Source organism: Coffea arabica, chromosome 10c (assembly GCF_036785885.1).
Source record: "Coffea arabica cultivar ET-39 chromosome 10c, Coffea Arabica ET-39 HiFi, whole genome shotgun sequence".
NCBI lineage: Eukaryota > Viridiplantae > Streptophyta > Magnoliopsida > Gentianales > Rubiaceae > Coffea > Coffea arabica.
The window spans coordinates 4940329-4965907 of NC_092329.1; the positions used below are offsets into that span (position 1 = coordinate 4940329).

General features: G+C 42.5%; 1 protein-coding gene and 1 pseudogene across 1 annotated transcript; both read right to left on the reverse strand.

The window, feature by feature from the left end:
- Window positions 1-548: 548 nt before the first annotated feature.
- LOC113715175 (patatin-like protein 2) lies at window positions 549-13452 on the reverse strand. The gene is made up of 6 exons (XM_027239416.2): window positions 13094-13452; window positions 12664-12845; window positions 12370-12556; window positions 11606-11767; window positions 1258-1736; window positions 549-957 (listed from the first exon to the last, which is right to left on the reverse strand). Exons 1-6 carry the CDS (start codon window positions 13232-13234, stop codon window positions 867-869), a joined length of 1242 nt encoding a protein of 413 aa, XP_027095217.1. The 5' UTR covers window positions 13235-13452; the 3' UTR covers window positions 549-866.
- A 5522-nt stretch (window positions 13453-18974) lies between these two features.
- Window positions 18975-21994, reverse strand: LOC113713326 (patatin-like protein 3; annotated as a pseudogene).
- Window positions 21995-25579: the final 3585 nt, after the last annotated feature.

Sequence of the window (25579 nt, forward strand, 5' to 3'; positions counted from 1 at the left end):
GAATTTATGGAGAGTTCATAGAAATTTAAAATATTGGGGTCTTTATTGTCGCGTGAGACGTTCTTTCTAATTTAAAATACGTTGTAATTGAGTTTATTCTTCTCTTTTCTCTCTCCCACACATATTTTTTGCCATCATTTAATCACGTCAAATCTACAAATTTGCAAACTTTTATTAGAGCTCATAAAATTGGAGTTATATATTTCTTGTTCAATAATGCATAAACATTATTTTGTTTTTTGATTATCTGCCTATGGAAAACGAAAACAGAATGCACAGACTAGGGTAGAGGTTTTGAAGTTCGTATTTCAATCTCCTCTTTAATGTTACAACTGGCTTCTTAGATTCTGGCTTATCGGATCCGGTGGAGTATAAATTGATTTTGCTTTCTTAATTTTTTCGCTGGGGAAAATTTGCTCATGAATGATAGTTGCATTTTTTTGGGCATGCATCAATTTCATTACTTGTATCTTTCCAGGTTTACACTAACTTTAATGTGTCTAGAGACTCAATACAATTTTTGCAACGTTGAAGGAGAAGCAAACTCATTTTCCTGAATTTCAACTCAGACCAACATAGAGTCGGATAACAAGAGGAAATTTAGTATCTGGCTTACAGTTGAAATTTGAAAGTTGACATCCACAGAAATTTACACTTCACTTTATTCTTGAACAAAATAAAGGGTGCTTAGATACATTTATTTATGTAATATTGGAGGAATATGCTGGGGGAGTTTGTTTAAGGATGAAGAAATTGAGGTACAGAGACCAAAAAAAAAAAAAAAAGAAGAAGAAGAAGAAGAAGAAATGACTTGGATTGACAAAGTTGGGTAAAAAATAAAATGGATCGTTTTTGGCATTGCATGATTAAGTGAGGGGTGGAGGTTTTGCAGTTTTGCTGGTTAAAGGAGATCTAAGCTCCCGTAGTCTTCTTTCCTCAGAAAGCAGCCTTGCGAACCTACAACAGATGGGAAGACAAATGAGTCATACTTTACAAAAATTACTCAAGGTTGGAAGATTAGAGAAATTGAGCCCGGTTACAATATTGCACAAATTAGATATATTGAATTGCTGAGTAGTTTTTGTGCGTGAAGGAGCTAGATGCTCAAGCCTTTGATAAAAAAAAAAAAAAGAACATTCTTTTGATAGACTAATAATTTGTAGCAAGAAAACTGGTGAAGAGAATTAAAGCCTCAATTATATGACTGAAAGAATAACATTATTGGTGAAATTAATAGTTGCAAGATTGAGTCCACACCTTTTTAGAGCTTCCTCATTCGTACCGCCATTTGCTATTGTCTCAACTGAACCAGTCTGCTGATTGACCCTAGAACCGGGTTTTTTCAGCAGTTGGGTGCCTGTAATAACCAAGTTGTCCAAATTCTTCTTTGTTGCAATATCAACCGAAGAAACCGTCCCGATCAATGTATCATCCTGAATGCGAAGGTAATTATCTTCAGAGTGAAGAGCTCGGAAGACTTCAGAAATGTGCAAATCAACCATATCTGCACTGGCTTGCGTGAAAACATCCACTAAGGGAGTGGAATGACCGCTAATTAACCACCCGAAAACACCCCATTTGGCAGCCTTTGCTGCATTGTATCTTTGCTCAACTTTTGCTGATCCTGTGCCTATTGAAATCACTAGAAAACGGCCATAATCCATGGGCTTAATTGGGAAGAAATCTGGATTTCCGTGGAAGATCTGTTTAGTTACTTGGCTTATTGCAACCAAAGCCTGCCGCACCAAAGAAATCGATGCCAAATTATTCATGTAATCCATTTATCAAACTTGTATATTGTAGTGGGGCCCAGACGCACATCGGCCCGGGCCACGAACAGCCCAGTCCGACCCACGAGCTCGGACTGGAGGTGATGGGCCACGGTTTCAGGTCGGCCCATGCAGGCGCCGCCTCTCAGGCGTAGGGGCCTGATGGGCTGCGAGGTCCGCATCCTTAGGCTTGTGTCATGGAGCCCTAGGAGTCATTCACTCTAGTAAGGACTCCTTGTCCTACCAGGAAGCTACTACCTGAGCATCTATAAATACTACACAAAAGAGAGGCACAAGGTACGCTATTCACAGCACAAGCACTACTCTTTACTTACGAATCTTCTTCTGACTTGATCGTCGGAGTTGCTACAGGGGACCTAGCCCCGCAGCTCGCCTGTGTGCAGGTCAGACCGCTCAGCTCGCCCTCCACGCATCTGGCCAGGTCGGACCTTCTCTTCGGCAGTCGCATCAATTGGCGCCGTCTGTGGGAACACGTTACTTCTCTTCGCGAATCATGCCGAAAACTAGGTCTCAAAGGAACGCTGGTGGATCCAAAGGGATGGAGCGAAGCGGCCCGCAAAACTCTCATCCGACACCTGAAGGAGCAGGGGCGGGGCCCTCACGGATCCCACCCGAACAGCTGGTGCAGACGGTGGCAGCAAACCTGCCCACCTTCGAGGCGATCATGGACTACCTCAAAGGGCAGTCGGGAGGTCATTCCGACAAGGAGCCTAAGGTACAAGGAGCCGACCTGTCAGGGTCCCGAACTGGGAGTCCCAATCACGGGGCCAAGCGGACGCATCGGGAACTCACGCGTGAGCAGGTCGAGGTTGTAGAGCCATCTCACAAGAATTCCCGAACTGAACATCCGGAGCCCGTCCGGAGGCTCTCCCCCCGGAGGGAGCGACAACAGGTACGGGACGAGCTTGACCTAATCCTCGACCCGGAGGCGGAGAGGTACATTGCTTCCCCCTTTGTGCTTGACATCGAGGAATACCAACTGCCCGCGAAGTTCAAAATTCCAACCATGAAACCTTACGATGCCACCACGGATCCGGAAGACCACCTGTTCGTATTCATGACGCAGATGCGCTTACAAACGGCCGCGGATGCGGTCAGGTGCAAGACCTTCCCGATGTTCCTAGAAGGAAGGGCTCGGCAGTGGTTTCAGGGGCTTCCCCCCAGATCGATCAGCTCTTTCACCCAGCTCGCGCGAGCATTCTCGGCACAGTTCGTTTCCTCACGAGCCTTCTCTAAAAGCACCGCTCACCTTATGACCATCCAACAAAAGGTCGAGGAATCACTGCGTGAATACATGGTGCGGTTCAATAACGAATCCCTCCAGGTCCGTGACCGAGATGACAAGGTGGTCATGGCTGCCTTCATTAACGGGCTACGGAAGCAGAAGTTATACACCGAGCTCGTGGAGAGACCGCCCAAATCAGTTAGGGAGATGCTGGATCGAGCTCATGAGAAGGCCAATGCTGAAGAGGCTAATCGCTTGAAGAGCGCTCAGGAGAGGCAGAGGGACGACAAGCGCCGAAGATTAACCGACCAAGGAGACGTTCGACGTGACCAAGGGCGGAAGCCTACCTATGACCACCCGCCTAGAGGCCGACCCCTAGGGGGGGACAAGCCTTGGACTTCCCTCACGGCTCCCCGAGCTCGGGTCCTCGCGGTGATGGAGCAAGAGGGACTTTCCCGACCTCCCCGGCCCTTGGCCGGGGATAGAAACAGGAGAGATCAGGACCTGTACTGTGCGTACCACAGGGATGTGGGGCACGACACTGAAGACTGCCGCCACCTTAAGAAGGAAATTGAAAAGCTGATCCGGAGGGGTCATCTTGGCCAGTTCGTCCGCGAGGGGCGAACTGATCAGAAGCAGGGAGGATTCAAACGAGATCGGGCGTCCAGCTCGCACGACCGACCTCGGGGTCCTCGGGAGCGGACTCCGGTACGTGGGGTGCCGAATCTGGCGGGAGTAATCAACACTATTGCAGGGGGACCTGCTGGAGGGGATAGCCATTCGGCTCGGCGAAATAACAGACCTCCCCCCAGTGGGGAGAGCTCAAACAAGCGCTTAAAGATGTACGAGGAGATCGTCTATGGGCCGGAGGATGCGGTACCCTTAGCTTCCAATAACCACGAGGCAATAGTGATAGAAGTCGTCACGTGTAACTATAAGGTAAAAAAGGTGTACATTGACAATGGGAGCGCTATCGATGTGTTGTACTACAAGGCCTTCAGAGAACTGCAGCTGGAAGATAAGCAGCTCATCCCAGTTCATACTCCCTTAATAGGTTTTGCAGGTCCGCCGGTAAGGCCTGAGGGAATGATAACCCTCCAGGTCACTATAGGGGAGTCACCAAGGTGCCGAACTGTTTCGGTGAATTTCGCGGTGGTAAAGGAGCCGTCCTCCTACAACATGATATTGGGACGTCCAACCTTAAACGCACTCCGAGCTGTCTGTTCGACCTTACACCTCAGCATGAAATTCCCCACTCCCGAGGGAGTGGCCGAGGTGCAGGGGGACCCGGAGGTAGCTCGAGCCTGCTATATTGCAACCCTCAAGGGTAAGGAGAAGCTGGTGGCGCAGACAGTCCTTCTGGAGCCCTGGGAGCCTACTGAGAAGGAGGAGAGGTTGGAGACGGACGAAAATCTGCTTGAATTGCTTGTCAACCCCAAGCGACCTGATCGAGTGGTTAAGGCGGGATCTGGACTAAACGAGCAGGTAAGGAGGGCCCTGGAGTCCCTCCTGGAGGAGTACGCCGAGATCTTTGCTTGGAGTGCCGATGACATGCCAGGAGTTCCTCCCGAACTGGCAGTCCACAAGCTGCATGTGAATCCGAGCATCCGGCCAGTGAAACAGAAGAAGAGAAACTTTGCACCTGAACGCAACGAGGTCGTTAAAGAAGAGGTGGGCAAGCTGTTGGAGGCTAGAATTGTGAAAGAGATCCACTATCCGACCTGGCTGGCCAACCCGGTGCTGGTCAAAAAGGAGGACAAGGCTTGGCGGATGTGCGTGGATTTCACCGACCTGAATAAGGCTTGCCCGAAGGATTGCTACCCTCTCCCTCGCATCGACCAGCTGGTCGACTCAACAACTGGGTACGAGATCTTCTGCTTTCTGGATGCTTTCAAAGGGTATCACCAGATAGCTCTGGCTGAGGAGGATCAAGAGAAGACTGCCTTCATCACCGAATACGGTACGTATTGTTATACCACCATGCCATTTGAGTTGAAAAATGCAGGCGCGACCTATCAGCGGCTGGTCAATAAGCTGTTCAAAAACCAGATCGGCCGAAACATGGAGGTATACGTGGATGACATGCTGGTGAAAAGCCGAACTCAGGAGCAGTTCGTCGACGACCTCAGGGAGATCTTTGACGTCCTACGGAGCTCGCGGATGCGACTAAATCCCAAGAAGTGCACCTTCGGGGTCAGGTCGGGCAAGTTTCTTGGATACATGATATCAAAAGACGGAGTAAGGGCTAACCCCGACAAGGTAAAAGCCATCATGGACATGGCTTCTCCCCGAAGCATAAAAGAGGTTCAACGGCTAGCTGGCAGGATGGCGGCCTTGAACAGGTTCTTGTCGAAATCTGCAGTTCGGGGTTTCCCTTTCTTCAGGGCCCTGCGAAGAGGCCCTCAGTTCGAGTGGACCCCCGAGTGTCAGCAAGCGTTTGACCAGCTGAAAGCCCACATCGCGCGATTGCCGTCCTTGACCTCTCCTGCGCATGGAGAAACCTTATTTATCTATCTAGCAGTAGGGGAGGAGGCGATCAGTGCGGTACTAGTTCGGGAAGAAGGAAAAGTCCAGAAGCCTATATACTATGTCAGCCGAGCTCTGCAGGGCGCGGAGACAAGGTACACCTCGATTGAGCGATATGTCTTGGCGTTAGTTCACGCGGCTCGGAAGCTCAGGTCATATTTCCAAGCTCACCCTGTGGTGGTTATGACCGACCAGCCATTCAAGCAAATTCTTTCAAGGCCTGACGCCTCAGGGAGAATGGTGAGGTGGGCCATGGAGCTGTCCGGATACGACCTCGGCTACCAACCTCGCACGGCCATTAAGGCCCAAGCATTGGCAGATTTCATAGCCGAAGGGGTCTCCTTCGGACAACCGGAACCACAGGTCAAACGAACCAGAGACACAGCCGAGGCCCCGCAGGTCGGAGAAGCTGTCGAGGCCACACAGACCACCCAGTCCCGAACGACCCAAGGCGTGGCAGAGGCCAAGCAGGCCGAAAAAGCTGCCCAGGTCGAGCGAGCCACCAAGGCTTTCGAGGCCGAGCAGGCGGAGGGACATGTCAAGGTCGGGCAGGCCACAAAGGGAGCTCAGGCCGGACAGATCGGAGAAGCAGCAGAGGCTGAACATGCCGAAGAGGCTGTCGAGATCGAACAGGCCACTGGCGAAATTGATCAGATCATTCCAGTCTGGACCCTGTTCGTGGATGGGTCGTCAAGCAAGGAAGGATGCGGAGCAGGGCTCCTCCTGACTAGCCCTATGGGGGATGAGTTGGCCTATGCCCTGAGGTTTGATTTCAGGGCCTCTAACAACGAGTCCGAATACGAGGCCCTGGTCGCAGGGATGGTGATAGCTCGGAAGTTGGGGGCTGAGTCAATAGAAGTTTACAGCGACTCACAGCTGATAGTCAACCAGGTAGGGGGAAGTTACGAAGTTAAGGAGGAGCCCCTAAAAAGGTACGTCGCCAAAGTGCATGAGCTAAGGGCCCAGTTCAAGGTATTCGTGCTCAAGCAGGTCCCTCGGAGCCAAAATAAGAGGGCGGATGCCCTGTCCAGGCTAGCTTCCACCTCGGTTGGTACGTTGAACAAAGAAGTCTTGGTGGAAGTCGTCAGAAATCGGGCGTATGACCAGGTGGACTTGTCTGTTATTCAAATAGTGAGCTCATGGATGGATCCCATTGTACGGTGTTTAGCTAGTGGAGAGCTCCCTCAAGACCGGGTGGAGGCGCGAAGGGTCCTCCTCAGGTCGCGGGGATACGAGCTCTCGAATGGGGTGCTTTACAGGAAATCCTACCTACGCCCGTGGCTGAGGTGCATTACTCCGGAAGAGGGACACTACATCCTGCGTGAGCTGCACGAGGGCATCTGTGGAAACCACGTCGGCCCGAGGGTTTTGGCCAAGAAAGGAATGCTGTCTGGTTACTACTGGCCGACCATGTTCTTGGATTCGATTGAGCTGGTAACTCGGTGCAAGTCCTGCCAGCTGCATGCGCCGATCCATCACGCCCCGACTCAGGAGATGATCCCTCTTCAGAGCCCTTGGCCTTTTTTCCAATGGGGAATCGACTTGTTGGGTCCATTTCCCCGAGCTCCAGGGGGTTATGAGCATGTGGTTGTGGCTGTAGACTATTTCACCAAATGGGTGGAGGCCGAGCCCCTTATCACCATTAGCAGCAGATCGGTGCAGAAGTTCCTCTGGAAGAACATCGTTTGCCGATTTGGTATACCCCATGTCCTGGTCTCAGACAACGGACGCCAGTTCGCTGACGTTGCTCTTCAAGGTTGGTGCACGGAGCTCGGAATCCGGCAGCGCTTCACCTCGGTAGGCCACCCTCAGGCAAACGGCCAGGTCGAAAACGTCAACAGGACCATACTGCACGGCTTAAAGACACGGATGGAGTCCGCCCGAACTGGGTGGTTGGACGAACTGCCGACCATACTGTGGGCTTACCGAACCACTTCCCGAACTGCTACTCAGGAGACTCCTTTCGTGCTGACCTATGGAGCAGAGGCTGTGATCCCGGCGGAGATAGGTGTTCCTTCGAACAGGGTTCAGAACTTCATAGCTCAGGACAATGAAGAGGAGCTGCGTCTTAACCTGGACTTGCTGGAAGGAAGGAGAGAAGAAGCAGCTATACGCCTGGCCAAGTATAAGGGACAGATCGCGCGACACTACAATGCTAGGGTAAAGCCTCTGGCTTTTAAGCCAGGGGACCTGGTCCTGAGAAAGAACAGCGTAAGTCGGCTTCAGGGCACTGGCAAGCTGGGTCCAAATTGGAAAGGACCCTATGTGGTGAAAGAAGCAGACCGAGCTGGATACTGCAGGTTAGCTCACCTCAGCGGGGAAGAGGTCCCTCGTACTTGGCACAATTCCAACCTGAGGATTTTTCGTTAGGCTCGCACATGACAGTTCGGCTAAAGGTCAAAACTTCGATTAATGTTGATGTATTTCGTTAACAAGTTATTCTGTCTTAGAGTAGCTCGTTTAGGTCGGTATCGGGCCGAACGGGTGTATCTTGTGACAAAGTTTGTCGAATAAAACTAAGTATGAAGCAAAATTATGCAAAAGGCTTTTCATTGAATTCATCAAAACTGTTCAAAAGGGAGCCGAGCTCACACAAAAGAAATTGAGCGGGGGCAGAGCAAGGCTCGTACAAAAAGAACTGCCTGCCAACAGTTCGGGGCCTATCCTACGACCTACTCTAGTTCTCCCCCTCTTCTTCCTCCTGCTCGGATTCGGGGGTGGTCACAGGCAGTAGGGGGTCCGCCACCAGGTCGGCCAGCTTGCGCCCACGCGTGTAGCCCTCTACCAGACGGTCCACTTGCTCGATAGCCTGGGGGTTGTAGCTTGTGAACTTTCCCAGGTCGAATCCAGGCAGACCCAGCTCTTGCACCTCCTTCAGGGCCAGGGAGTACCCATGATGGAGCACGGGGGTGTTCAGGGCAGCCAGGTCATTCGTAAAGTCTGTCGACCTGAGATAGGTCCGTACTCCCTCTTGGCGACCTTCGGCCCTGGCCGCCTCGATCTGAGCAGACAACTCGGCGCTCTTTCTCTGCTCCTCCTTCAGCTGGGAGGACAGGTCGGAGTTTTTCTTCAGCTCCAGTTCGAAGCTTGAGTGCGCCTGGGCGAGCTGCTTTTTCAAACCTTCAGTTTCGACCACGGCTGCTTCGTTTTGGCTTAGCAGTTTCTCGTTGGCAGCCTTTGTTTCGCTCATCAGGGGGAGCAGGCTCTCGTAGCGCTTTGCCAGCTCGGACCCGACCACATTCACCTGAGCCGCGCCTGTGTAATAGTAGTCGAGGAGGTCGGACGACTCCATGGCCTTAACCAAGTTGAAGTCTCGCGGTAGGATGGCCCCGTGGGCGAGCTCCCTGGCTGCATGTGGAAATTGGGCTCGATCGTTTATGGAGAGCCTCCACTGGGGACAGAAGTGCATTGGATGTTGGTGCGTGACCAACCGCGTCTGCGGGTCGAACAGCAGGGTAGAGCTCCGGTGTTGCCACAGGTTAGGAGGAGCTCCGGCCCGGGCTTGCTCCTCGGCGGTGTTCACACCGTAGTGGACGTCCTGACCGGGCTCAGGCGTCGGCCTCTCTTCCTGAGCTGGGGACGAGGTCGTCTCCACCCTGGCTCTCTTGGCGGTCGTTTTCTTCTTCTTCTTTTTTTCAGCCTCTACGGGCTTAGAGGACTGGGCAGGAGCTGGCTGGAGCGGTGGAACCGGAGCCGAGCTGGCCGGGATGGCTACGGAGGGCTGCGGGGTGGTGCCCGGAGTGCTGGCGCCTCCGATGGTCAGAAGTGAAGAAAATCTCTTCACTGCACATGAAGAAGATCAGAAGGTCAGTGGAGGCCAAAAAAAAAAAAAAAAAAAAAAAAGAGGAAGAAAGGAAAGACTGAGGTCCAGGTCGATTACAGGCTGTCAGCTCGTCCGGCGATAAAGATTTATTTTCAGGCGAGGGATCTGAGGGATTAGCTCGGATCAGCCCCGCCGCCCAAAGCTGGGCATTGCTGAACTCTTTCACCTCCAGTTTCTCTTCCGAGCTGAGTAGCCGGTTGAGCTCGTTCACAGGGAGCGGGGACGGAAGTGGATCCGAGACCTGAGACTCCGCCCTCCAGGTCAGGGGGGGGAAGCCCAGGTTCTTCACAAAGAAGAAGTAACGCTTCCAGTCTTTAATTGAGGAAGGTGCTCCTGTGAACAGTTCACGGGTGGGGGTTTTTGCTCCACTTCTCCGGGCAAAATAGAACCACCCAGGCACCTTCCCGCTGACCTTCATCTGGAAGAAGGCTTGGAACAGGTCGTGAGAAAATGGGATTTCTAAGGCACGACATAGGATAAAGAAACCTATGATGGAGCGGACGCCATTGGGAATGACCTGGGTTATGCGGATGCCCCAGAAAGTGAGGATAAAGAAAAGGAAATCAGGGATAGGCAAGCGGAGGCCAGCCATTAGCTGGTCCCTGTAGATCGCCACGAACCCGGGAGGAGGTCGGCTGGCGACCTCTCCGGGGTGGGCAGCCCTAGGTTCAAAATGGGCTGGGATTTCGTACTTTTCTACCAGCACGTCTACGTCCTTTTGCTCCAGGGCTGGGGGGATAGTGTCGACCTCTCCGAAGTCGCCACTAGGTCCTCCCGAGGTCCCTGCTGCCGTCTGGATCGGAGCTGCCTGTTCAGCAGCTCCAACTAAGGGCTGGGCAGGTCGCTCCACTGGGCTCATGTCTCTAACAGGAGGCTGGACGGAAGAAGGCGCGGGTATTGGCCCAAATGAAATTGAAGGGGAAGAACTAAAGGAATCGGAGGAGCTGCTATCTAAGAATATGGGGCTAGACGTCCTATGCCTAGGGGCTGAGCTGGTGACGTCAGAACTATCAGAACTATAAGAAGACATAAAAAGGAAAAGGGGAACTTACTGATGGGAGGAGATCGGATGAAAGGCTGATCTAAGGATAGCGCGAACTGACTCTGGACTCCTAAAGCTGGGCGATCCGACGTGCTCTCGGGAGAAAGAAAGTGAAACAGAGAACTAAGGAGGGGAGGAGCGAACTGACAAAATGAAGGAAGGGGTGTGAAAATGACGCCCAAGAAACCTATTTATAGACAACTCACAAGGCGGGAAGATGAAGGGACGTGCATTTATTTGAACCGTTATGGGAAACCGTTCCTAACCGTCGTAGCTGGCGGACGTGACGATCGAGGTGACTGACGCGAACCGACGCGACGGTTGCGTGCACCACTCTTAGACAGGGGCCCCACACCGAGCTGACGCGATGCCAGAAAGACGGCTAGACTCACGCGCACAGTCGATGACTCTAGACTAGAGGGGGGGCTAGTGTAGTGGGGCCCAGACGCACATCGGCCCGGGCCACGAACAGCCCAGTCCGACCCACGAGCTCGGACTGGAGGTGATGGGCCACGGTTTCAGGTCGGCCCATGCAGGCGCCGCCTCTCAGGCGTAGGGGCCTGATGGGCTGCGAGGTCCGCATCCTTAGGCTTGTGTCATGGAGCCCTAGGAGTCATTCACTCCAGTAAGGACACCTTGTCCTACCAGGAAGCTACTACCTGAGCATCTATAAATACTACACAAAAGAGAGGCACAAGGTACGCTATTCACAGCACAAGCACTACTCTTTACTTACGAATCTTCTTCTGACTTGATCGTCGGAGTTGCTACAGGGGACCTAGCCCCGCAGCTCGCCTGTGTGCAGGTCAGACCGCTCAGCTCGCCCTCCACGCATCTGGCCAGGTCGGACCTTCTCTTCGGCAGTCGCATCATATATCAATCAATGTTTTCATTTTCTTTTAATTTTTAATTTTTTCCCTTTTTCTCTTTGTCAGGTCTTGGGCAGTAAATGGGGCAATATGTAAATGTGATAGTTTTTATGATCCTTAACAACCTGTCACTGGTCTATTACAAAGTCCATTATAAAATTTTCGCATTTAATTTTCCACTGTATATAATATATGTATGTACTAAACCGTCTGCAAATTAGAAATAAATCACTGGCATGTTGTATATTCTAATGCAAAAATTGTAATCCAGCATATATAGGTAGAGGGAATCTCGAAATTTAATAATCGTGAGTAGATCGAAGGCCATACCGGATTATTTGCGGCAACACCACCATCGATAAGATTGAACTCTTGAACATTTCCGAGTTCATCGTGATTCTGGAAGTAATATGCAGGAAGATAAGTTGGAGCTGCAGACGTGCTGATGCATAAGTCGGATAGACGAGCATCCATGGATTTCTTTTCCTTGGCCTGCATGCATATGGTTGGGAGTAGAAGTCAAAATCCCAATTCAAATGCTAAGGCATATTACAAATTCGAAAATTCTAAGGTTGGATATGTTCTTGTCCTACCCTGTGCTTTGAGTCTTAACTGTAGTACTACATAATAATTGATGCATGATTAAGGTCTAAAGTGGTCGGGCAAGTTTGCTCAAAAAAGTTGAGACTTTGGAACCATGCGCTTGTTGCAATATGTGAATAATTGACTATAGCCACTACTCATGGGGGTTAAGTCCAAGGTCGTGAATAAATCTCCCCAATAATACTAAAGTTAATTGGACTTCAAAGGCCTTCGGGTTCTCATAATTTAAATCTTCCACAGTCAATTTAACAGAAAGATTAGTTTTTTGTTTAATGTTTTTTTTTTTTTTGAAGGAACAAGAAGATTGTTAACTTGTGAAAAGCAAAGGCGTGACTAATAAACACTAAAATATTGCCGCTTAACGGGTAGCAGTTGTCAGTCAGAAATGTCAAACCTAACCGTCAACAGATTGATTTGTTCAACTATTTTTTTTTTCTTTTTTCCCGGTGATAGGATAAGGTTTCACTTCTAGTCCGCATACAGAGAGAGACCTCATAAGTTGAGAAAATTGTGGGCTGCAAATTCTTGATATCAAAAGTTGGAACGACGATATTGGTCAGGGTTTCATGCAACCGAATCTCGCCCAGTTTCTCCCTCACAACTTGGTGAAGATACTGGCCATCATACTTGGGTCCGAACAAAGCATTCAAAGCACTTCTTACTGATGCGAGTCTGCCCCTGTAATTGAAATTTTGGAAGCCATTTAACTGAGATAAGATCAAGTAGTATAAGTTTGTATTATCAGGAAAAGAGGGAAAAATTAAAAAAAAAAGAGAACAGATTACCACTTCTGGGGGAATATCTTAGGGCCGTTTTCAAGATAAAAGGGCTTGATGTCTTTAGCAGCAAATAAAGGACGCTTGTTTTCATCTGGAGCGGCTAACATGGAAGTTATTAAGCCACCTGTGCTTGTTCCTGCTATCACGTCAAAGTAATCTGCAAGTCTTGCATCCTCCCCGTCCAGCTCCTATACATCAAATGATAGTGCATAAAATTTCTCCTCGGATTGAGATAAGGTACATGAGCATATTTTTTTTTTTGGGCCGAGAAAGAAGAAGAAGGAAGGGAGATAGGACGGGTGAGGATCGAACTGCTCTTCTAAAACAAGAAGCAAAGACACTTAATCACTAGAAACGGTAATACTGAAATCTGCAAATATATATATGTATGCATACACACACATATATGTATGCATGTATATAGTTTGAAAGTCACCTGAAGTTGAGATTCAAGGTACTCAAGGATTACGGCAGGAATCAGTCCTCTAATGCCACCTCCATCTATGCTAAGGATTGTGATTAGATTTCCATACGTCGGGGGCTGCATGGGGAGAAGAGATGATAGTACCCTCTCCATTGTAAGTTGTAACTGGTTGTATTGTACCTGACTTTTGGAGATCAATTTTTTTGCTGAGTAAGGAAAGAGAATGATTGCCTTGGTTTGTGGAAAAACAAGATAAGAATTTTAAGTCTCTTGCTTTGTTGCCCGTGAAGTATCTTAGTGCCTTTATAACCCTCAAAACTCTAGGAAACTTCCTCGTAATTTTGTCTTTGATCGGCTAAGGATTTTAGGCTCTGGACGTAAAAGTAATCTTTTAGAAAACCTCCACGGTACGAGGATGGTGTTTTCTATTTTATATGTCTGAAAATTTGTGAAAGAAAGCTTGTCAATGTTTTCAGCAGCCACGAAAACGAAATCAAGAGAAAAGTAAAGCCCACTAAATACAAGGATTAACTCCACTTCCTTCCTCCAAACTTCTTCTATTTTTTCTACTTTGCAACCCAAATTTAAATTTTGAATCCTAACCTCGCAATTTTAGACACTTTACACTTTAAACTCTCAAGCCTGTTTCACTTAAGTCTAATTAATAATAAAGTTAGCAAAATTAACGGAATAAAAGATCATACAAATTAGTGATAATATGCTGAAAGTAATCAAAAGAACCAAAGGGATCACAACTAGAACAAGCTGGTCAAAACTTTATCCCATTGTTAGCAAAATTAATAAGACAAAAGGCAATACAAATTAATGGCAATATATCATTTTGTTTTAGTTACAATCATTTTGCTGCTATTGACCACTTTCAATACATTGTCATTAGTTTGTATGATTCTCTGTTCTGTTAAATTTGCTAACTTTGTTATTTATTAGGCTTAGATAGGATAAATTTAAGAGTTCAAGGTGCAAATTATCTCAAATTGTGAATTTAGGAAATAAAATATTTAAAATTAAAGTTTATGGTGTAAAGTGAAAAGGTATCACAAGTTCAGAAGTAGAATGTGAAATTAGTTCTAAATGTAATACTGCAGGATGCAGATGTTAACTGAGTCTGCCGACTGAGAAGGAAAAGGAGATGCTTCAATCAAGTCGTTGTATTCAATGTTTTTTTTTGCCTCTTTTCTGGGTAAAGAAATAAATTTTTGACCATAATTTCGGAGAATTTGTAATCCACAAGGCACAGGATCAGAATATGCATTTAACACGTTGACGAATTTACCAGTTAGTTCTTGTCAATTTTATTCATCCGCAAGAGCATGCTGTCTTTGGCGATGATAACGAGCATTCATGCAGGTGTTAGTGCTGTAGTGGTATAGAGGCCAGGAAATGCTTATGTCTCTATCGCTGCAATACTTTAAAAAAATATAAATGACCAAGGCATATATGCCATATTTGACGACCTAGAAAACTCTGAAAGAGGCAAATTTGGAAAGTAATGCTGCGAACTTGAAGGAAAAATTCAATTGTTTGTTAGGTTCCTATCAGCAACTGATCAGAATAGCTTTCCTTGATTAGAAGGGTATGAAGCCAAGAAATATATATAGTCGTTATAAATTGATTCAATAAGTTAATCTGAGAAGTTTTAAATTATAAATATAGTCAATATAAATTGAACAACAGGGATATTAATCACTTCAGGTTGAAAAATACGTAAGCTCTCCATATTTGGACAAAGTACAAAATAAATGCATCTTTCTTTCGTCCTCTTTTTTTTCATGGGATAATTTAAAAAACTTCCCTAGAAGTTTTTAACAATCAGAACCATCTCCCTTGAAGTTAGGAAAATTACAGAAACCTTTCCTAGAAACTAAGCACAAAAAATACAGTGAATATCCTATATTGCCCCTATCTGATTCCTAAAACAAACCAAATGATAAAAGAATTTTAATATCACCATTTCATGTCGATAAAAACTTTAAGGTAAATCTTTTTGATAGGTTGCGATTTTATTATTTATTTTATTATTAATTTCCCCTATTGCCTAATCCAACGTGGATTAATTGTTGGATTCTACTCACTTTTAGTATTTTGTATTTATTTCAGGAAGTAAAATGAAAATATGATAACGGGTACCAATTTAACAGAAAAGGAGTCCAAATGATAGAGTTTATCCAGGGGCATTTTTGGAAAATAAGACAGTACGCCTAGTTGGGTAATTTCTGCGAAGGCAAGGACGGAACGAGGGCTGAAGTTTTTCTCTCGGCTGGGGGCGCCGCACAGGGCATGAGAGTAGACTTTTAGATAGGAATACTTTTGGAGTTGCTTTTGTTGACTTTTCCTTGGTTGGCTTTTGCTTAGCTTCAATTCTCGTATGTCAATTAGCACAATTGAATGATTCCCTGTAGCTTTTCTATTTGACGTTGGCTTTTCGTCCTTTGTGGTTCTCCTGCCGCGTATGCTGGAACAATTGAAGGATTTAATCATTCTAGGCAGTTTTCGCTTCCTATCATCGTTTGAAGCAAATTGAAATTTCCCAAACGTAGAAGATGGCCGCAGCTTTTGTTTCAATTTCGTATGGCTTTTTCTCATAAAAAATGAACTAATCTCCTCACTCTAGTCAAGGAACAACCGAGGTTTTGATTTACCTAAAAATTATGAGATCAATTTAATTTTATCTTTTTCTTTTATTTATTGGTATTCGCATATTCTTTGATTGCAGTACTTGTGATTATTTAATTAATTGATTGTTTTGGATCTGGATAATTAGTTAACTCGATAATCTATTGTCAATTAAGGCATTAAATCCGTAATTGTTTAATTGCCTTAAAATAGTGACAACTGGCATAATTAGACTTGTGCCAGGGAATACGCGGGCTAATCTAAAATAACCCTGGTAGTGCGTTATTTGGTTAGAATAGAACTCCTCTAATACGTAAGGCAATTGGAGAATTAAATCTTATGGGCATACGTAGGATTATTTCTCAATTAGAGTATTGATTAACGGGCGTACCTTAATCACCGACACAGTAAGGAGGGGTTGACTGTCATCGCTTGTTTGGCAGTTATAACCTATTTATTAATAAATAATTGGAATTGCTAGTGCATCGCTGATCATGTAGGTGAATCATTGTTGAAGTTATTTCTTGGCTAGACTTTTAATTATTATTACCTTGTTTTTAGTGAATTGTCATTTAATTTTTAGTTGGCTATTTTACTCTTAGTTGAATTGTTTTAATTGCCACCCTTTATAAAAAAAACACCCCCTGTGTTACTTTGGATTTCTAAAGAGACAAATATCCCCAATTCCTGAGGATACGACCCTATTTGACCTGTCTACAAATTCATAATTATTTGTGAAAAAAACCATCCTATTCGGGTATATCGGATCAAGCAAACTCTTCGCGAACAGGGTGAATCAAGTAACCCATTGCACACCTAGAGTCCCTGCTCCAGTACTTGGAATCGGGTTTTGGTTACTTTAACTGGCAATTAGGTTTATTTTTATTATTATACAGGCTTCGACAGCTTGTCACTTTTCAAAAAAAAAAAATAATAATTTATGTCTTGGAGGAATCCTTTCTTAGTGCTTGGGCCTTTCTTATATATATTTTTTCTTTGTTAAGTAATATTTGAAAAGACTACTTTTAACAAAAATGCATCCCTATTGGTTGGTGGGTTATTTGTAGAATTGTCCAAGAATTCACCTATAAGAAGTGAGAATGGAATATAATATACAAGATGAGATGTGTTAGTACTCTTGAATAAAAAGGTAGCAGTGAAAACAGGTATCCTTTTTTCTTCTTTAACCCCATTTTCCCCTTAGGATCTATATATTTTATGACGGATATTACAATCTTTTCATAACATAAAGAGAGGCAAGTATGAGCATTCAAAAGTTAGGGGAAGTGGCTGCAATTTAAAAGGGTACACACCTATTTACACGAAAAAATGACCAAGATGGTCTCATCTCATTTCTTGAAAAAGCACGACAACTTCCCACATAAAAATAATTGCCATGCAACTATACTTGTTCTGACTATATTATCCGAATATTTTAAGCTGGAAGCAGTCTAATACAAGACGTTGTTTATCTCTATATGAAAGCAATACTTGCTTCATTTTGATGGTTTGGAAGTTTTCTTTTATTTAATTTTATCGATGGTTTGACAGTTGACTAAAAGATCAATCTAATCTCTAGATGCGTAGATGATGCAGTTACATGTCTGATATAATTTGTGGATAGACATTCTACAACAATGACCCCTCATAGATTTTTCAGTGGCAAGTTGTTTGTCGAATTAAATAAATGGCGGCTTTTCTGAAATTTAATCCTTCACCAGAGAACATATATTATAGTAGTACTTTTTAGTTCGTTTTCGGAGGCACGTATGACATATGGTACTTGTTTTTGTTTGAAAGGAAAACGTTGTTCAAAAACGTTGAATTGTCGCAACGATTTCCGATTGGTGCAGACGTGTCATGCCAATAAAAAAATGTAATGATTGTATAACTAAATAGCACAAAGCCTTATGCACGCACGTACGTAAGCTGTATCTGTAATTAATTAATGAAATTGACCATCTTCTTCTTTTTGATCATCTCCCTGGTCAGGTTTCTTGGTGCATGGTCAGGTTAGCGATATCCATGGCTGCCACCTAAAGAAAGACCTTAATTAAATTAACCTCGCAGGATAAAATCTGCATGCATTTGACAAATTTAGTGATACAGTCACGAGCGTCATTCTTTGAAGAATATATTATCATAGATTCATATGCGAATTTCTGAGTCTTACATTTAAGATTATTACGGGTTTTTCTTTTTAATTCTAGGACTAACTCCATTTTGCATCTTTGAACTTATACCACTTCCTCACTTTGCACGCTAAATTTTAATTTTGAATATTTTACATTTTAAACTCTCAATTTTTGCACACTTTACAGATAAATTCTCAAGTTTATTCCATTGATATCCAATCAATAACAATGTTAGTAAAATTAATGGAGTAGAGGTTCGTACAAATCAATGATAATATGTTGAAAGTGATCAAAAGCAATAAGAGGATTGCAACTAGAACAAAGTGTATCATTACTTAGCAAAATTAATGAGATAAAGTATGATACAAAATAATGGAAATGTATCATTTTATTTTAGTTATGATATCTTTGTTTCTTTTGACCACTTTCAACATATTATCACTAATTTTTATGATCCTCCATTCTATTAATTTTGCTAACATGGTTGTGTGTTGGACTCAAACGGAATAAACTTGAAAGTTTAGAGTGCAGAGTACTTAAAAATAAAAATTTATAGTGCAAAATGTTCCAAAATTAAAATTTGAGTGCAAAGTGAGAAAGCAGTACAAGTTCAAAGGTGCAAAGACAACAAAGCAAAGCTAGTCCTTAATTCTCTAACTTGTTTTATCATATGCAAATTTCTGAGTCATGCATTATAAATTACTGCGCAATGACTAAGCATAGTTTATGTAACTTGAGACTTTGATGGTGAAAAAATTTGTGTTGCTATTTAGTCAAAAAAACATGCAGAATTAGCACCGGCTTTCTTCCCAAATTCTACTCGTGTTCATATTCGATCTCCTGAAGAGGAGCATACCATACTTGTCGGATTGTTAATTTTTTGATAGTAATACATATCAGTCATGTTAGGGGCTGTAGTTCTGAAGTTACGACTTAAACACAAAAATTAATTGTATTAACTAAAGTTGTTCTCATTGCTTAGTAGTATTCATCTTAATCGTTAAGCCGTACGTTACCAGTCATGAATGGAATAATCTCTTGTTTTAATTATTTTGACAATCGACAGAATTGAATCCAATAAGATTATATAAGGAATTAGATGAAAAGGCCTGTTCCACCACTTCTAGGGCTTCATTAAACAATAAAAAAAAGAATAAATCAACGAATAAAACAATTATTTGGCATGCAATCAAATAATATGCTGTAACTCCAGACTTTCATGGCTTGTTGATGTGGTAAAAAATGGTTGTGTATCTCTAGGGGGTGATTGCTGCTCCCACCAACGCCTTGGACTGCCTTAGTTTTCTTTCATCTGACAGTAATTTTGCAAACCTATGAAATAAGTGCATCCGGATGAAATTAGTTAGCAAAACTAATTTTGAAGAATTAAAAACAAAATAGTTTGTCGCAGTATGATGTCCCTCAGATCCATAGTCTCTACCTATTCAAAGCTTCTGCATTTGTTCCCCCATTATTGACAGGCTCAGAGAGGCCTGTCGCCAGATTAACTCTTGCAACCGGTTTTTCCAGCAAGTCTTCTCCAATTTTTGACAGTCTCTCAATATTCTTCTCCCCCGCACCATCGAGGCATCGTTCTGTCCCTGTTAATGCGTCATCCTAATATGCATTTATGCGCGTTTGATTAATTAGCTAGTTAAATTTCAGTAGCATTAAGAATTATCAGGAAAAGTTGAAGCCGTGCATTTAACAAATAAAAAAAATATATTGATAGGCATACTTGAATTCGGAGGTAATTATCTTCAGAATGAAGCGCTTGAAAATGTGAAGAAAGATGGAAATCGACCATGCTTGCAGTGGCTTGAGTAAATGCATCCACAATGGGTCTTGAACCTCCGCTAAATAACCAACCTAAAACACCCCATTTGGCAGCCCTTTTCGAGTTATATTTCTTCTGCACCTTCCCAGAACCTGTGCCTAGAGATATAACTAGGAAATGACAGTAATCCATTGGATTGATAGGAAGGAAATCCGGGTTTCTGCCAAAAACGTGTTTGGCAAGTCGGCTTGTGGCTATCTGTGACTGCAATCAAAGTCGAAGAAGTTTATGATATTGTCCTACTATCCTGACAACCTTTTATCATTTCATTTATTCGCGACCTTATACCTTAAAACCAGAAGCAGGGTAATGATAAATCATCGGATAGTCTTTTCTACGAGCCATGTGAATAGGCTTATGCAAACTTGCAAAGTTCAAGGGTTAGGTTATGTCGAAAGGCATGGAACAAAGGAACCATGTGTGCACCAACGGATTACATGCACGTCACATTTATAAAATTTAGAGTTTAAACTTAAATTGAGATAGTGTATCATGTATCTAAACTCGTTAGTGTATATATATATTGTCTAAATCAGAATGTATAAATTTTTTTCTTCGAAAATGGTATGCCATATAGGCGCTGTATATACTTCAGTACGTACCGGATTACTTGCAGCAACGCCACCATCAATAAGATTGAATTCGCGAACAATCCCGGCGTCATCCTTGGTTGTGAAATAATGGGGAGGAAAGTAAGTCGGAGTTGCAAAGGTGCTAACGCAGATGTCAGCTAACCGAGCATTCAACCCTGCAGAGCTGTAAGCCTATAACATGGTATGATCATAGTACTCCAGAATTTAGATAAAGTTGATCCTCATTTGTTTTAATTTATTTTTTGTGTTTTTTTCCTAGTTTCTGCACAAAGAAAGAGTGATTACCTCGTAAGAGGAAAAAATAGTTGGTTGCAGCTGCTTGATGTCGAACGTAGGAATAATAACGTTTGTCAAGGAATCAGTCATCCGCTTCTCACCGAGGATGTCTCTGGTGAACCTTCGAAGATACTTGCCGCTGTACTTTGGACCCGTTACCGATCTGACTGTATTTCTGATATATCTAGCAATTTTTCCCCTATCATTCACACATACAAGAACAAAATAGTTATAACTTATCCTATGACCTTAAAGTGTAGAGATATTGCTTTATATATATATATAGTTTCTACTTATACTATTGATTGATGCAGTGTAAAGTTGCATTTTAGTGTAAATAAAAGAAAGAGTTTAGAAAGACATAAAATGGAGGAGAATTTATTGATATTAGAAACGGATCATAACTAACAAATCTTTCTACCCTAAGTAGAAACAAAAATGGTAAAGGCTAAGGTACCTTGTATGTGGAAAAATCTTAGCAATTGCTGTTTGTAGAAGTGGTTTATATCTTTAGCAGTATAGAGAGGACGGTTATTTTCATCTGGCGCTGTCAATAGCACAGTTGTAAGGCCACCTGTGCCTGTTCCGGCTATCACATCAAAATAATCTGCAATTCTTGCATCGTCGCCATCCACTTCCTAGCAATATCATTTAGAAAACAGGAATGATCGTAACCAAGAAAAGAGTCAAGGAACGGGAATGCCCGACCAAAATCTGGATAAGCTAAGATGATTAAGCAGGCGAAAATCGCAACGGATCTTCTGTCCCACACTTTGTGCCACTCTCTGTCCCACTTTTTATTATATTGCTATTTCTCCTACATAAACATCATATTTTAGTTCTTTTTTGTTTCCTTAAAATCCAATAACTATTAATTCAGTAATACACAAAATTTATCAAACTCAAAAAATCAAAATGCATAAAAAATGAGATTTTTTATAAATTTTCTACTGTATTTTTTAATTTTCTATTATATATTACTTTTTTGAAGCTGTTGTATTTATTTTTTATTGAATTAATAGTTATTAGATCTTAAGGAAACAAAAAAGAACTAAAATATGATGTTTATGTAGGAGAAATAGTAATATAATAAAAAGTGGGACAGAGAGTGACACAGAGTGTGGGACAGAAGATCTGTTGCGGGCGAAAATGCTATACCTGGAGTTGGGCTTCAAGGAAAGAAAGTAGTGTGGCCGGAATAATCCCCCTAACGCCACCACCGTCGATGCTTAGAATGGTTGCTAGGCTTCCATAGGTTGGCGGTTGGATTTGAAGGTGGGATGGTTTTGTTTTCTCCATAGAGATATCAAAATCTAGCCGCTGAAACTAGAAGATGTCGTTGTTCTATATACGCAAGAATGGAGCTGTATAAGTTACAAAAAATGCAGGGAAGAACGTGATGGAGAATTTTGTGGTGAAAGGGTGCCATTTATAGCTAGAATGCTAGCCGCAAATTGATGGAGAAAATTTCTTCGAATGTACAGTCATTCTCTTCCTATTGCTAACTGCACTTGGTAGATCTTGAATGCCATTCAGACTTGAATTATCTGATTTAACAATGCATATATTGAATAATGTTAGGGAATTCCAGAATGAAGGTAAGCCACGACAATGAATAAGTCAAAGACCAATATTCTGGTTAAACTGTTGGAGCGTCTTAATCCGATGTCCAGATCATATAAAGTAATTTGACTCCGGAAAAATCCTGTAAGATTAATTAAAATCAAATAAGTTTAGGTGAAATATCAATTATGTCAGAAGCTTACACAAACGTTTATTAAAAAGTAATGATCCCCATAATCACTCCAAATTAGACGAGCAATTTGAAGCCGGAACAACATTCATTGAGTTTAACGTTCTCATAAACATTGATTACATCACAGGTTAAACAATACAGTCAAATTTCTACGTTTGCACGAGTGTTAATTGTTTCCATCGGCAAGTTAGAAGTTAGAACCTGAAGTGAAATGATTGTTCTCTTTGGAGGTGGCATCTGGGATAACTTTGAATCAACTATTTAGTCATTGTAAACTGGATGATTATCTCAATGCTGCCTACAGTTTTATGATTTTATCTTCTCGGATAGTCAAGACAATATATTGCCCGTCATTACACGAATTTAATTAGTTGAACGGTCAAACGTGCATGCAAGCCGGACAGAGTTGAACAGTAGTAGCCAGAATTCTTTGAGATGCGAAAACGCGCCCTAGAGCTCTCTTTACGTGATGCTTCCTGGAACTTACGTAGTAACTAGGGGTGCAGATTAATCAGGGCTTGCAAGTAACTCAACTTAAACTCCGCGTTAACTAAATTCGAATTGAGTTCGAACTACTTGATAAGATAATCGAGTCGAGTTCAAATAGAAAAAATCAAAACTTGAGTACTCGTTAAACCTTATCGAATAGTGTATTTATAATATAAATTTTAATTATTTATTATAAAATTATGAAACTTTCTATAAAAAAAAAATTGAGTTTCAAAACTCGATTGAGCTCGATTTGTAAAATAAGTTCCAACTCAATTTTGAAAAACTTGATGAGTTTGAACTTAAGTATTTTTACTCAAATAGAGTTTGAATAATGCACTATTCGAATTTGACCAGACTCGATAGCACCCTAATAGTAATATATCCAAAACAACTAATTAAGAGTTTGTTTACTTTATTTTTAAAGAATATAAGTATGACATATCGTATCAAGACAATATCATAGCAGAAATCATGGGCACGCTGCATTTTTCACCATTCGTCAAAAGAACATACTGAGAATGCCTCATTCCAGTTCCAGCTTTTGATAAGCCATGACATTGATCCTTAATTTAATCGGTATAATTTCTTGAATATTTTATCAAATATCTACTGATTTAGCCTTTTAGGATCATAGGTTTCAGCTATTATGGCATAATTAATTGTCGTGAATAAGTCATCGTGAAATTTTATCATCATATGGTCTTCCTAATTCGACTTTTATCTAAAAGATTAGTTAAATATTTTGATTATGAATCGATTATAAAAATATAGGAAGAACAATGGAGATCTGAGGACAAATTTTCTTTTAATTGGTCAAGTTGAAACTTAATTGTTTATAGACCACTAGGAGGGAAATGCCCGCGCATCACGCGGGTGTTTGGTGCCTGTGGTTAAAGAAGATTTTACGGTAGTTCAAACGAATATCAAAAAACTCACGCACATTGAGTAACAATATGAAGTAACAAAATATCTAATGTATACTGGAAGATGGAGAAGAAAATTATGCATGCTATCTTGATCAGTTCATATATTTTGAAACAAACACTTGTATATGAGCTTTTCATTAACAAGACTAAATGAACTTTAAACAAATACCCAAATGATTAATGGCAATAAACAAAGTGATTATCCACTTAAAAATGCATCTACACAACATTCTTGTTGATGAAAGTAGCCAACTTTTTTAGCAACGACAAAGCCTAGCCTCAAAAGGTTTGGTTCCATCCGAGAATTCAGCAATGGATCATCAACCCCCGTAGATTTTGGGTGAACATAATGCCAAATGCCCTTAACATAGGCCTTTACCTGTAATTTCATTAACTCAATACTAATTAGATCTTTTCCCCAAAAATAAGGGCAATTGAGAAAAATCACATCAAGATCGAAGCCGTCTAGTATCTCCAGCCAAACCCTTGATGCCATGTTATGTGCTAAATTGCCACCAGCACTATCCCCACCAAAAAACATCCTATCAAAGCTAGCATAATCCCTAAGCCATACCTCAGGACCCTCGCCATTTGAACGTGGGGCAACCCATTTGACTGCAATCTAAGAATCTTCATAAGCAATAGACAAAGGATGCTCAGGGGCGAGCCAATAGTTAATTGAAACTGCTACAACACCAGCTTCTACAACTACTACATTAAGGTGCGCGTGATATGTAAGAGAGAAGGTAGATTTGATCAAAAAGCCTCCACCGTGTAAGTAGATCAAAAGAGGAAGTTTTGTATCTCCAAACCTATTCCAACAAAACCACATCATTTAAATTGTATAGAACAACCAACTTTGTGGGGAAACAATAATATCAACATTAAATTGCGCTAACAGAGTATCCAATTTTGGAATGAAAGCATTTAGCTAACAATAGAAATTACGATTTTACAAAGCAAATCATACCATTAAAAAAAAAGAATGAAACCTCACCTCAAGTTGAACCACCAAGAATAACTTCACCAGAGAATCATATTGAAATCCAGAGTACAATGGCAATACAAATAAGTATTTATCGGAAGACGAAAGGAACATAACGGAAGAATGTGAAGGGGCAGACATTTGAAGAATTGAAGTTGAAACTAAAGCTCAATCATAAATTCCTTAATAAACCACCTTGTCCTTGCTTTAATTGAGATGAAAATGACGTTTGAAGTTCTTCAAGTTATAATAGCAAAGTAACAGTAATAATTGATACAAACCAAAATGAATGTCTCTGCAAGGACATTTAAGTAATTACACCAATAAAGAAACTATTATGGGTTGTACCCATTGTAGAAAAGATGATCAAATAATCTCACATTCCCAAACTACCCAAACCTTTGAACAAATCATCACTGCATCTTTTAGAATACAAGGACATTTTAGTAAACATAATAATGCACATGCTATCTATAATTCTATAGTAGTACCCAATACTATAACTACACTCAAAAAAATCTCACAATCCCAAAATACCCCTACTCTTGCGGTTGAAATTCAAAGCCATTCTTTGACCCAAACTCATTCTTATATAGTATAAGGATACCACTAGGTGCACCCATCTGAATAAATTATTATCCAAATGTTGATTTCTACTAAACTTTCCTAGAAAAATATAGCACTTGACTCTTTTATCCCCATTTAATGCCTGTCCATTACTTGAAGAATATATCTAGCACATTTTACATTTTTTATTCTACAAATTTACCTTACCTCGAGTAGCTGAAAGTTAAATGTGAACCTTTGAGAAACTATAACCCCCACGCTGTAAAAAATTGAGATGTGGGTAAATAGACTTTGTTG

Bases quoted from the DNA above. Each gene is read 5' to 3' on its own strand.
- LOC113715175 (XM_027239416.2), bottom strand. From the start codon at position 13,234: ATGGAGAGGGTACTATCATCTCTTCTCCCCATGCAGCCCCCGACGTAT. The intron at 12,557-12,663 runs GTAATCTGTTCT...TTTCAATTACAG, and splicing joins AAGATATTCCCCCAGAAGTG to GGGCAGACTCGCATCAGTAA. The intron at 958-1,257 runs GTGTGGACTCAA...CATCTGTTGTAG, and splicing joins AATGAGGAAGCTCTAAAAAG to GTTCGCAAGGCTGCTTTCTG.